General features: G+C 36.9%; 1 protein-coding gene across 5 annotated transcripts in view; it reads right to left on the reverse strand.

The window, feature by feature from the left end:
* Positions 1 to 13,632, reverse strand: part of Ulk4 (unc-51 like kinase 4) — a 536,812-nt gene that overhangs the window by 211,781 nt on the left and 311,399 nt on the right. For all 5 annotated transcript variants that reach the window (XM_046437488.2, XM_046437490.2, XM_046437489.2 and 2 more), the window contains one exon: positions 10,554 to 10,659. In XM_046437488.2, the coding sequence (XP_046293444.1) occupies positions 10,554 to 10,659 (106 nt within the window). The remainder of the gene's footprint in view (positions 1 to 10,553; positions 10,660 to 13,632) is intronic.

Raw genomic sequence — 13,632 nt, forward strand, 5'->3', positions numbered from 1 at the left:
AGCTGGGTCCCAAGAGTATGCCCTTATCACAGGAGAAACTGAGAACCTATTTCAAAAAATCAAGCAACATTTCAAATATTATTCATTTCAACAGCCTTAAAAGAATCTAATGTATAATGTCTTACACAGAACAGATTCTAAATAAATATGCACAGAAGGAAGAAATATGTGAAGCACATCATATGGATGAAGTTAAAGGCCAAAAAACACATATACAGGGCATTTTGTGACTGAGATTGTGAACAGTGTATTTATCTAGAAAGGGAACACTGAACATTCGATTTATTTTACATAGTCACTGAGTATTTACTAAGCAACTATGACACAGGAGGAACTGTGCAGAGGATGTAGCTGTATGGGATAGGCAGGCTCCTTTCTTCAGTTTGAGAGAATGAAGAAACTTCTGGATATGCATGGTGGTGCCATTATGCATAATGTGAATACACTTAATGCCATTGAACTATTACAATTAAAAATGGTTAAAATGGTAAATTTTAAGTTATGCATACTATAATAAATAACTTATGTAATGAAATCACATTATACAAAAATGAAACAAGCCAATCAATAAAAGGCTAGATGACTTTTTGTATGACATGACTACAATATGCAAATCTATAAAGATAATTCTTAGCTGCCTGGGAAGAAGAAATTACAGGGACATGGAGAGTTATTGCTAATGATTATGGGTTTCTTTTTGAGGTGATAAAAATGTTCTAAAATTTTGTAGTGGTTATACAACTCTGAATACACTAAAAACCACTGAATTGTATACTTTAAATGGGTAAATTTTATAGTATATACTAAAACTATATTAAAAATTAAAACAGTGATTATAAAGTAGCCAAAGTGCAGGACTAAGCAATATCATTTACTCAAATATAGTCTCCCCTTTCTCACTATTCTTTGTTTCAATCCTTATTCCTTTGAGTGGACTTTCAAACATATGCCCAGTAGGGACCTCAGAAACAAGTCAACTGCAATCCAGCAATTGCAGGGGGGCGGGGGTATAGAGGGCAGAGAGTGGAGTAAAACAATCAAAACCATACTCACAAAATTGGCCCTTGTCATTCTCCAGTACTTCCTGAACCCCATAGTACTCAGGATTAGAGCTATATAGGAAACTGGGACCAACAACCCCGCACTTTAGCCTTAAGTAGGCAAGAGATATAAAGGTACCTAAGACAACAGACCAAGGATGAAATGAACACCATAGCCAAACTAGGAGAAAGGAAAGACTGCGAGCATTTCTGGAAGATACAAGGTTCAAGCAGATGCTTTGGTTCCCCATTTTTTTCTATTCTCTCTATCCATAAACCTAACAGGGGAGTCTCTCGTCAACTCAGCAAGTGAAATAAGTGCGAGACATCAGGTGTCCCACATCTCATGTAGCACCTCAGTAAGACTAATATTCTAATGCATTACTAGAAGAGTAAGATAGCAAGGAGCCCTGTGATTATTAATTTGTAGCATTGCCTTTTCCTATAAATAAGAGTCCAAGACAACTTCAACTTTTCAACTAAATAGTAAGAAAAATGATGGCGATTCGCATACTGAATGTTTTCAGGTTTCCTTCCTGGCCTACTTCGCCACCCAGCATCTGATCTGTATGGGTGGCATCATTGAACTCTCTTGCCCTCTGTTTTCCCACAAGGTTCAGCCAAAGGCAGCCACTGGCAGGAGATTGAAGGGTGCATGAGAGTAAAGCTGGGCCTCTCCCCTGAAGGTCCTGGTTCCTGTATGGCAGCCCTCTCTGTGCAGTTCCCAGCTCAGGGCCCATCCCCATTCCCTCCCTGTGTCTTGCCCATGATATTTTCAGTATGGGCATCAAATAATATTTTATATGTTTTTGATGGTTGATACTATCACCAGAAAAAGTCATTTTTCACCACATTTTCCTAGGATAAATGTTATTTTTTATCTGTAAATTTATTTCTGGAGCATTTTCTTCTATTTTTGTCACTTTTTTTTTTCTGGTGCTGGGGATTGAACCAGGGCCTTAAGGATGTTAGGAAAGCACTCTTCCACTGGTTTACATACCCCATCCCTATTCTATTTGTAAATATTTCTTTCATCTGTTAAATTTCCTCTGTCCTCTTCTGTAATAGCACCAATTATTATGTTGCATATCCTTTGTCAATGACCTCCATCATTGACTCTATTCAAATTTCTAAATCACTGATTGTGTGTGGTTTCTTGTGACTCTTCCCAGTTGGATAATTAGACTGAACTTGATGCACGAATTACAGAAAGTGATGTAAAGTTCTGATTCCAAATCTAGGCGACCTTGATAGATTAAAGAGGACAGATTAAATAGGGTCACATATTCTTTGCAATTCTAATCTACAGGTCGAATCTCTTTCCCTACCCTTGACCCAGCTGGTTTAGTGATTTCCTTCAACCTATTAGATGCTATGGAAGCAACATGAGATTGCCAAGGCTACAAAGCAAGAAGCTTTGCCGCTTCCCTCAGACCATCTATGAATGCTTCCACCATGTCAAACAGCCCGAGTGAATCTCTTTGAGAATGAGAGGCCTGTGGAGAGGGAGGGCCTCAACCCCAGTCAAAGCTCCAGCCATGTGTGTGAGTCTAGTTGACACCAGTAGAACCTAGCTGAGGGCCAACCCTCAGAAGAGAGCGTAAATGAGAGCACCGTTCTTTTAAGTCACAACTAGATTATCTGGCAAAAACTAATTCACTGATAAGACTTTTTATTAATTAAAGACTAGTTAATTAACCTTTCTTCTTCATATATCTTCATACTACTATGAGGGCAGCATGCTCATTATTATTATATTATAATGTCTATTATTTCTTGAGTTGACTCACAGTTTAATAACTACATTTTACAAGTATGTTGACTTGTAGGGATTTGAGGGTTCACCTAAGAGAGTTTGAGTTAGCTATTGGATGGGCATACCACTAATTTTGTAAACAGAACTTATAGAAACAGTCTTACCCATTCCTTTATTATAGATCTTTACAGCTTCTTTTCAGGCTATGTTGGCAGTGCTGACTCATAGCAACAAAGACCTTATGGCCTCCAAACCTAAAGTATTTAGTATTTGGTCCTTTGCAGGAAAAGTTTGTCAGTCCTTGATGTACACCTCATTTTGAAAGACAGTCTTAAAAGGAAAGAAATCTAAGAGCTATTAAGTGTGCTTTCTTTTTCTTAAAACTTACCCAACTCTTGGTGATTATCTCGTCATTTGAGTAAACACCGATTTAGATAGTTTAATAATAAAACTTTGATGAAATGATTATTTTAATTTCTGGCACTTCGTAAACCACTGAAGACAAACATAACTGCTTTAAATGTTTTTGTGGAGGTGTTGCAGTTTTTTTGGTGCTGCATTGTGTCATGTAAATCCATTGTCCTGACAGCTTTGCTGATAAAACTGAAGCTGGAATTAATATCCATTATTGAAAGGTCATTGCACAGCGATGAGCCAGCAGCCAGTTTTAAAATGTTAATAACTCTGATATTTTTCAAATACAAACAAAAGGTTCTATTTGGTTTTATAATTCTTTCCCCAAATGTTTCTCATTTAAAAATGAAAATGTTTAAGGAAAAAAACTGAGTAACATACTATAGTTGCATGCTGGTGATAATGTCAGTGCACCTACTCATCAGTATTAGTGCACACTGTGGCAGGCCTAGCAGGCAGCAGGCATGGTATTGAGGCCCTCCTATGTTATCTGCCATGCTTCACTAATTCTAAATATCATGATCAATAACTTTCCTATGTTCATATGTGAATACATAACTAGTGAAATGCCATATCATATACAACCATAAGAATGGGATCCTAATTAGGATATCAGAAGTTATACTCCATGAGTGTATAATATCCCAAAATATACTCTACTATCATGTACGTCTAAAAAGAATTTAAAACTTAAGAGCACCATTAGTTTATATATATATTTTTTGGTGGGGGGTACCAGGGATTGAATGCAGGGGCACTCGGCCACTGAGCCACATCCCCAGCCCTCTTTTGTATTTTATTTAGAGACAGGATCTCACTGAGTTGCTTAGTATCTCACTTTGGGTGAACTTGTGATCCTCCTGCTTTAGCCTCCCAAGTACTGAGTTTACAGATGTGCACCACCACACATGGCCAAGAATGTATTTTATCGTATGTTTATGTCACCTGTTTTGTTACTTGGTACTTCAATTTATGCTTAATGCAGATTTTCTTTGAGACTTTGATAGAAGTTTTGTTCATATGTTGTCTCTATATTCACATAAAGAGTAAAATTAGTTGGCTAAGATGTTCTAGAGAACACTTCCCATTTAGTACCTGATGCTTCTCATTTTCAACTCAGAACCGTTGATGTTCATATCTTCCGACATCTTTTGTTTCTCCAGAGTACTAGAGCATGTCCAGAGTACTCTGAGGTCTCCAGGTTTCCATCCAGGGTGCTCACCCCATTCTGCAAGGCATAATGTGCATGTGGCAGCAGCAGTAGCTATGTCAGGACCAACCACCATGTGGGCTGCAGTGGTTGAGGTACTGATTTCAGAAACACCTCAATATGAGGTGGGGAAACATGTGCCTTAGAACTCATCCTTATGGCTACTTGTCCCTTGCTGTTGGTGTGTTGGTGCAGTTGGACACTGACTGATATGATGTTGTAATGAGACACTTAAGTCCAGAAAATAATCATTTCTCCTTTATATTACAGTTCACTTATATTGTGGTGATTTTTAGAATATCAGAATTAGAATTAGTCCTGCAGGTTCGGAAATAGAAAATTTAATCCTGTACAAAATGTAATAAACATATAAACCAATGAGGAAAGGAAGCCAGAATTGAACAGAAACAAAGATTCACCAAAAAACTTCATCAAATATATAGGGCAGCAAATTGTCCGAGACTCTTCACGTGACCATACTCCACCGACTCTTCACATATTCAAGGTTTACAAATATTCATAGGATCTTTCACCAACTTTGGAAAACTAAACCCTTGCATTTAGCAGCTAGGGGGTTCTGAGAGCAGGATAACATGAAGCCAAGTCAGATCTGGGCACTGAGGACTAGGATCAGATGGTTTTTTTAAGGTCACAAATCTTCCCATCCCCTCCCTCCTGGAGTCGGCCAGCAAGAGGCAGGATGGAGTTCCTGGCCTCTCTGGAATCCCAGAAGCCCCTACTCTTCCTTGCTCCACCACACTTACAGCCCCACCACCCTTCTCAGGCTCAAGATCATCTGTGCTCATCAGGACCTTTGTCTCTACTTGTGCTGAGGCAGGAGGATTCCCAGGTCATCCTCTTTCTTTCTCTCCTGCAGTCTAAGCAGCAAGAGGATTTACATATTCCGCTTGGAGTTCATAGCCAGTTATCAGAAAAATCCCTCAGATTGTCCACTTCTCTTCATATCCCTTTACCTTCTGACTTCATGTGAAAACTGCCTTGCAGAGAACCTTGTCTCCTCTGCAGGCCTTCAAGTGAGAGAATCCCCCTGCCTCACTGCTTTTACCACAGAGCTTTCATGATGTTCCTTTCTTCCACACCGGTGCTATTGGACCAAGGGACAGCAAACTTTCTTAAAAGGCCATTTGGTAAAATATTTTAGCATTTATGGACCACATAGATTTTAACTACTCAATACTGCCATTACTGCACAAAACCAGCCACAGTCAATACCAACATGAAGAGACTTATCTATGTTCCAATAAAACTTTACTTGTAAAAGTAAGCAGACAATGATAGGCTGTAGTTTACTGAATCTCAGATCAGCAATCTGCATCACCTACTTCACCCACAATTGCCATCATCCCAGACCACTACACATCACTTCACCTAATTCCCTGAAGGTCACTGTTCTCTCTCCAATGCTACTCCTACCATAATTATTTTTCTGATTTCCACTTTATGCTCCAGGTTTTGAGACTGAAGTGTGTTATGGTTAGGGGAAGGGGAGGGACTACAAGAAGAAAACAAAATTTGTGAATGTAAAGTTGTCCCTGAGCCCCTGAGCCCTAAGCTTCACAGCTGTAGGGTAAACTCACCTCTGTTCCCCTGAGTTCTCTGACTTTAAAAATCCATTCAATACAATGTCAGGAACCACCTTGTTCACCTTACAGACAATCCTTCCTGACCTCTTAATTCCCTAAGCTCCTGCCCTCAGAGATTAGTCCTCTGTCCCACCTCAGCCATGTGATCCTATGCTTTCATGGGTCAGCAGCTTCACACCTCTGTAAGCTCACTTTCAGCCATCTGACTCCTCATATGCTGTCTCAGCTAGCCAGCAGAGCTACTCAGAGTCTAAACAGCATTATTCTGCATATCCTGCTTCTGTGCCAGAGGCAGAGTGGAGATTGTTTTGAAGGGGTTCATGGTGGTCTTTTTTTTTTTAATTGGAGTGGCCATCAATGATCTACAGAAAACTAACATTATTAGAAGAACCATACTGTCCAAAGCATCAGCAGCTGGCACTAATAAGGAGTTTGGAATTCCTCAAAAACTCCCATTCCAGAGCATTACCACAGTTTGATTTATATCATACCTCCCATGTCAGGTCTGGAGCGGGGAGCCCATCTGAGAGAAAAAGCCCATATCCGTGGCATTTGTTACAAAAATCATTGGCAATTTTTTAATATCAGTTGCCTGAGGCTCAAATATCAATTGAGGCAAAATAAAAAATCATCTAGAAACTTAAAAGGAAGATCTGTGGAAAGAAATACCTATATATCAGACTTTCAAACACTTAGACATATTCTTGAGGGAATCTACAAGGTTGTATGCGTGCTTAGCCCTATGCACATGACTGGGAAAGACCAGAGGCCAGTCTTTCCTCCGGCTGATGCCCTGCACAGACATGTAAATTGCCTTAATATTGAAGGCACGTCTCCAACACATACAGTCTTTTGGCAAAGACTGGGAGACATGATGATTTAAGAAAATGTCATTAGCTGACCACTAAGCTAAATGAACAGAAACTTCTGTGGCCAGATACTACAGGGCATATAGACTTTACCAAATTAATGCCAAAATGTCCTTATGCAAACAAACAATAAAAAAGGCAATAACAAAATAGCCTTATGGAAGGATCTACTTTCCAGAGTTGACACATTATGTCATCTGAGACACCTACTTTTCAACAACAACAAAAAAAAATCATAAAACATTCCCAAAAACAAAAACTAGAAAAATATGACCCCCACACAGGAAAAATGTGCATAAACACTTTTTATGGAAGACGCACATGTTGGACTTACTGGACAAAGATTTTAAAACAGCAATATATAAAGAATTATAGAAAACCATATCTAAACACTTAAGGGAAACAATAAAAATGTCTCTCACTAAATAAAAAGTAACAACAAAGAGAAATTATGAAAGAGAATCAAATGTAAATTCTAAAGTTGAACAGCACAATAATTGGAATAAAAAATTCTCTCACTGATCTTAGAAATAAATAAAATTACAAGTGCATGCCAATAAATCAGTTAAGGTAGAGGAATTTTTAGAAAGACAAACTATTAAAAATGACTCAAGAAGAAGTAGAAAATATACTTATGACCAAGAGATTGGCTTTATAATTTAAAAAACCCACAAAGCATATGGATATAAGCAAGTATGGTTTACTGACTGTAATAACCCAGGGGCCATCTTTAGAGATTAGAAACTAGAGTGTACTCTCTAGCCCCTAAAAATTTTGTCCTTTGCACACTGAAAGTACAGCTACATAGACATAAAATTATCCAAAATCTCATATGAGAAAAGATCAGTTTAAGGATTTGTGATAAGGATCTTGTCATTTAAGTTAGTCTAGACATACATGAGGTTCGTTGGGTATATTTCTCCCAATGTAGCTTCTTGAATAGTTTCTTTCAATCTTGAAGCCCTGTGAACTTTGAACACAAATTATCTGCTCCTCTATATTCTCAGACTGTAATAATGAGACACAGAAAGAAGAAAATACTACAGACCCACTCACTTAAAAAGAAAAAAAAAGGAGGAGGAGGAGGCAACTAGAAGCTGAAATCTTGGTGGACACATTTTTTTAGTTCTCTTTATGCCAAGGGGGAACATATTCTTTGCTTTGGACAAAATTCTGCTCCCTGAGAATGTTCCTTTCTGGCTCTAGCTTCTACCATCTGAATCATTCCTCCTTTTCCCTAAGAGTGAACTATATCTGTGGATGAGGAAATTACTCAGCCCAATTCTGTTCATACAATTCTGAGAGGCCTTGAAACCTCTTTGCATTCTGAAAAGCAATGTCACTGTCTTTAGCCCCCACTGGTGTACTTCTAGTAATATGGTTCTATTGAAAACATTGTTATTTCCTATAAGCCACTGATGTTTACTCCAAAAAACAAAAGCACACCCATTAATTCCTTCAAACATTGTCCATGATAACTTTGGCAGACAATCAGGTTACTGTGCGAATAATGCTGTTAAGATACCGAGTATCCCTGGTAGCTAGCTGAGACAGTGTATGAGGAGTCAGATACCTACAAATAAGACCATAGAGATGTAAGGCTAATGACACAAGAAAGCATGGGATCACATGGGATCACTAAGAAGTCAAGCAAGGAAGGATTATCTATAAGGTGTAATCTAGGTGGTGACTGAAAATTTGTGTTCAAAATAAAGTACTGTTTTAGTGTGGGAAATTCTCATGAGGCTATATTGAAGTGATTTAACTGTGGGAAACTGAGTAGACACTGAAATGAATTTGTTCAGCCATCTACATTAATGATTATTTCAATGTTTTCGGATATCATTTCAGATGATTCAACATGAATGAATGAAAGTCATGCTACAAGATGAAAAAAAAATTATATTCAATAACTTGTTAGAGTTGGAGCATAGGTAGATATGCCCTGAAACTCATGAAGCATGTGTGTCAGGGGTCCTCAATACTTGAACAGTTCTAAAAGCTTAGAAAGTGTAGGGGTGGGGAATTTTATGCTTTTAAAATAAAAATTAAATAAGCCATCATTAAGACCAAACATGGGAAAGAATGCATTCTCCTCATCAAAAGCAAACAAAGAAACCTACAACCAGTCACACTTAAGAATGGAGATTGGGAAATACTGCCCAAAACATGAGCAAAGAACACAATTAGAGAACAATATGCCATAAATGAGCTAGGATGAATTAAATATTAGGTAATCTATTAAATATAATCCATCCAATAAACAGATTCAAGAAAAATCATTTGATAGTTTTCATTGAGGCCAAAAAAGAATTTGAGAGAAGTCATTATTTATTCTTGATTACAAAAGAAAACAGATAAATTTAAAATGGATGAGTATTCTTGATCCGGAGGGAAAAAATTCTGAGATAAAACCAAGATAATATTCTCTATTCCATTCTCATTGTTTCTTGCAATTAGATGAGAGGAAAACATGGAGTTATGAAAATTGAGGGAAAAACTATCATTATTAACAATTATGATGATTATGTAACTGGAAAACTGGAAGAATCATCTAAAAACTATTATGACAAATTCTAAAATTAGGTACAAAATACACAGAAATCAAAAACTTTCAAACGCATTTTTTAAATTGAAAAAGACATAAGCAAAAAAGTCCTAATTTTAAATAACAATTAAAGGATAAAATAACTAAGAAAAGATTAACTTAAGAAATGCTCAAAGTCTAAACCAAGAAAACTATAAAACATCACTGAGCACACACGTGTCCTGAATAAACAGGAAAACTTAACTTGCTTTTAGATTCAATACGGCTTGGTATAAGCATAAATTGGCACATTACTTAGAATAACCTGTAATTATTGCCACAACTTACAAATGCACATACCCTTTGATCTAATAACTCCAACCTCAGGAATTTACCCTAGATATCATCTTGCTCCTATCTGAGAATATGTATATATTAGATTATTCATTGCACAACTGTCTATAATAGCAAAAGATTGCGTATTATCCAATTTAGTGAATTATGCTATATTCATAAAACAAAATAAGATGCTGCAGTGTAAAAGAATAAAGATGTCTATGAACAAAACTCCACAATTGTTGGCAATGTTTACTATTGGAAATAAGTGCATAGTTCTCTTAGGGAAGGAAAAAAATTATCAACATTTAAGCATAATGTCTACATAGAAATAAAACTCGAAATTCTTATGGGCAAATGTCTAAACAGTAATTTTAAATCATTTTATTCATTGACAGATTTTGTCTGAGTTTTATTGTGAAATATTCTAATAAAATATTTTACTGGTCAAAAAGCAAAACATTCTCATGACTTAAAATATTGTACAGATTTGCATAAGATATAAAACAAACATACTCTTAACCCATCCAGTCTCATTTTTCAAGACTCTTTTGATTGGCAGAAGTAAGTCTAAAAACTATTTCTTGGTTTATCACCTTCATTCCAGGAGTAGTATCCCTATTGAACCCCACTTTGAATTTTTGCTGGCCATATCATTACTATTTCTAGATACTTACCATGTATTTTGACTTACCAACTTTAAATAGTACTTCTTGATGCTCTGCTATGCAAGAGGAAGAAACTTACCAATGGACAAAACTCAACAGGATTAGAGATTAATTCTAAGAAACAGTTACCTTGTTCATAAAGTAGCTTCATATTGGAATCTTTGCAGGCAACCAGATTGCTGAGTAGGGCAATCACACTTTGCATAGTATTACCCAGAATGCTCTCCTGATGTTCCTGTAATAAATTATAGTCTCCATTACAACCACATAGAAATAAAATTACATCATCATAAAGACAAATGAGCTCAATACCTCCATTCTTCCCACAAGGTTAAAGAATTATTTTTTGCATTGTAATGACTCATATCCTTCTGGGTTAAGACTCTTGCCATCAGGAAGTTAAGTGAGCCGAGAGGCTGAGTAAATCACTCAAAAATCAGCCAGAGGTATGCATGCAGTCCTTGCCCAAGAGCTGAGCAACAGCCACATGCTCCTTTGTGCTTTAGGCGGGTAATAAGTGAACAAAAACCAAGCATATGGAATTTAGAAGACCATACTTGAAAGTGAGGTTGAGATCATAAAAGAAAATTACTCTAAGAAGTATTTCCACATTTTCCAGATTATCCTGGTACTGATAATTGCCCACTTTAGCCTTGTACATCCATGTTGTAATATGACTTATTTTATTACGGCTTCGGTGCAATAAACTACATTTGGGACCTAAAGAGTAGATTTTGCTTTCTTCACTACACTTTTCTTCACTGCAGAGAGTAACTTAGGTCCTTAAAAGAATGTGGAAATTGAGTAATTCTTCAGTTTCTGCTCCTCAATTTAAGGACAAATAAGGTAATTTCTTAGTAGTTTGTAAAGAAGCAAAAAAAAAAAAAAAAAAAAACCTTTTTTTTGTTCCCTTTTTCATTCCTCTTTTTTAAGAATTAAAACCAGATTAAATTAGATTTAAAATTTTTCATGATTCAAAAATGAAGAAAAATTCTTTAAGCTCCAGAAGTAGGATGAGGCAATGAGATGCACAAGGTGCAAAACTCAGGCAGCCCTCACGTATAGGCTCACACAAGTATTCATTGAGAACTTCCAGAAGCCTAGCTGGTCCCTGCCCTGTGACCCCTCTACTGACAGCTAGGCCCATCCCAAGAAGTAACAAGTAGGCCAATTGGGTAGGCTCTATTTAAGCCTTTTCCTGTTTTTCTCTTTTTTCCTCATACATAAAGAAATGTATGGTTTACTCTGCTTTTAAAAAATATATATCACATGTATTAATTCATTTAATTAATGAATGAATAGCTATTTTGTGCCAGGTACTGTTCTAGGAAATGGAGATATACCAGTGAACAAAAACAAAATCATCTGTTCTCACGTAATAGACCACAAAAAACAATATGATAAATAAATTGTCCACTGTGTGAGAAGGTAACAATGATCTGGCAAAAAAGGGACAGCAGGAACATAGGCTTGAGAAGGCAGTGGGGCAGTCCATGATTTTAAATTGGGTGGTCAAGGTGAGACTAAGAAACTGTCACTTTTAAGAAAATTTTATCTTTTATACATGCTAAAACATCTTGGAAGTGCTGGGATTAATTCATGCTAAATAAACTTCTTTCAAAATAACATTATAATTATGTTACAAAGATAGCATGCAGTTTCCACAGATCTTCACATAGATTTCCTGATACCAGTCAATATTACCATCTTACCTAACCATAAAACCAAGAAATTAACATATAGTACTAATAACTAAATTACAGACTCTGTATAAAATTCACCATTTTTTCCCTAATGTCCTTTTCTGTTCCAGAATCCAATCCAGGATCCATGTTGCCTCTGGGTTTAATTCATTTTTGCAGCAGATATTTACTAGGTGCCAACTGTTCTAGATACTGGCTTATATCAGTAAACAAAACAGAGAAAACAAACCACCAAAATTCTTCCCCTATTGTTTACTTTGTAGCAGAAACAGAAGACAATAAACAACAAACATCATAATTACATGACATGTCAGAAGGTAATGGGTGCTATGGGAGAAAGAACAGCAAAAGGAGTCTGGGGAAAGGTGGTTTGAAGGGAAGCTTGCTGTTGAATATGGCAATCAAGCACAGCTCCTTCAGAGGACAACATTTGAGTCAAGATTTGAAGGGAGGGGTGGTGTTTTTCTTTTAATACACAACTAGGTATACTAGCTAATTTGTTTTAGGATTGTATTCTAAAGTGACATTGCCCCATGAGTGACATCTTTGTCTGATTTTAGTATCAATGTCATGCCTGCCTTGTCCATCCATTTTATTGCATAAGTATTTATTGTACACCTAATCTGAGAGATTTGACAGAAGAACTCATTCATAAAAGCTCTGTATATCTTTGCTAGTAGATCTTTAAAATTTTTTAAAATCTTCTACGTGGTTTATCTATACCTTACCTCAGTTTGGGTTAAATCCATTTTCCTCAAAAATCATCTATAATGTCTTGAGTTTTCAAAGACATTATAATAAAATCACATATAGTTTTCACTTATACCTTCACAAATCTTCTCTAAAACCTATTTATATTGTCCTTTATACCATATCCACTATCTTGTGGATCAGACTCATCAACACTTTGTTTATACTATTGGACTTTTCAAGAAACCATCTTTCCATTTTATGCTTTCCATTTTTTGCTTTGAGTGAGTCATTATGAAAGTCCACAAATGTCCCCCTTCTCTCTGAGGTATACAGTAGGCTGGCATTTCTTTGCCTGTTTGTAACTGGAAACAATAATGAGACTTCCTTTGGCCAATTAAACTCATTTGGGCAGAAGCTCTAAGAAGTCAGTGAGGGCATCATCATCTTATCTTTCCTCTTGCTCCTGGGACCTTCCAGATGGTAAAATGTTATGGTATAGATGTGGTGTCCCCCAAAAGCTCACGTTTGAGACAATGCATGAAGGTTTGGAGGAGAAATGACTGGTATAGCCTTAATATAATCAGTGGATTAATTCCTACTGGGATTAACTAAGTGGTAACTGGAGGCAGGTGGGGTGAGGCTGGAGGAAGTGGCTCATTGGGGCATGGCTATGGGGTATATATTTGAATCTGGCGAGTGTAGTCTCTCTCTGCTCACATGATGTGAGCTGCTTCCCTCTGCCGCACTCTTCCACTATGATGTTCTGCCTCACCTTGAGCCCCGAGGAATGGAGCCGGTTTTCTATGGACTAA

The sequence above is a fragment of the Marmota monax genome, unplaced genomic scaffold (genome assembly GCF_021218885.2).
Source record: "Marmota monax isolate L192 unplaced genomic scaffold, Marmota_monax_Labrador192_F-V1.1 WCK01_AAM20220418_F8-fsc00021, whole genome shotgun sequence".
Taxonomy (NCBI): Eukaryota; Metazoa; Chordata; class Mammalia; order Rodentia; family Sciuridae; genus Marmota; species Marmota monax.